This window comes from Myotis davidii, unplaced genomic scaffold (assembly GCF_000327345.1).
Source record: "Myotis davidii unplaced genomic scaffold, ASM32734v1 scaffold341, whole genome shotgun sequence".
Classification (NCBI taxonomy): Eukaryota; Metazoa; Chordata; class Mammalia; order Chiroptera; family Vespertilionidae; genus Myotis; species Myotis davidii.
Window position 1 is genome coordinate 707671 of NW_006291021.1, and position 361 is coordinate 708031.

General features: G+C 64.5%; 1 protein-coding gene across 1 annotated transcript in view; it reads left to right on the forward strand.

Annotated features, from left to right (window-relative positions):
* DUS3L (dihydrouridine synthase 3-like) overlaps window positions 1-361 on the forward strand; it is a 5056-nt gene that overhangs the window by 3341 nt on the left and 1354 nt on the right. The window contains 1 exon segment of the mRNA XM_006764245.2: window positions 29-189. Coding sequence (XP_006764308.1) covers window positions 29-189 — 161 coding nt within the window.

A 361-nucleotide genomic window follows, 5' to 3' on the forward strand; every position in this document is an offset into this window, starting at 1 on the left:
AAGACGTCCCCACCTCCCCCACCCGTCCCCACCTCCCCCACCCGGCTCTGCGCCCTGCTGACCGCACTCACCCCGCAGGTGCTGGATGTGCCGCTGACAGTGAAGATCCGCACGGGCGTCCAGGAGCGTGTGAACCTGGCACACAGGCTGCTGCCCAAGCTGCGGGAATGGGGGGCAGCCCTGGTCACGGTGGGTCTCGGGGTGCAGCGGGTATCAGGCCTCGGGGGCACTCCAGCTACCGCTTCTAATGGTCTCTCTCTCCCCCACCTCCCTCTTCATCTCGAATCTCCCTCCGTGTCTCTGTCTGTCTGTCTCTCTCTGTCTCAGCCTGGGTTTCTCTCTCTCTCTCTCTCTCTCTCTC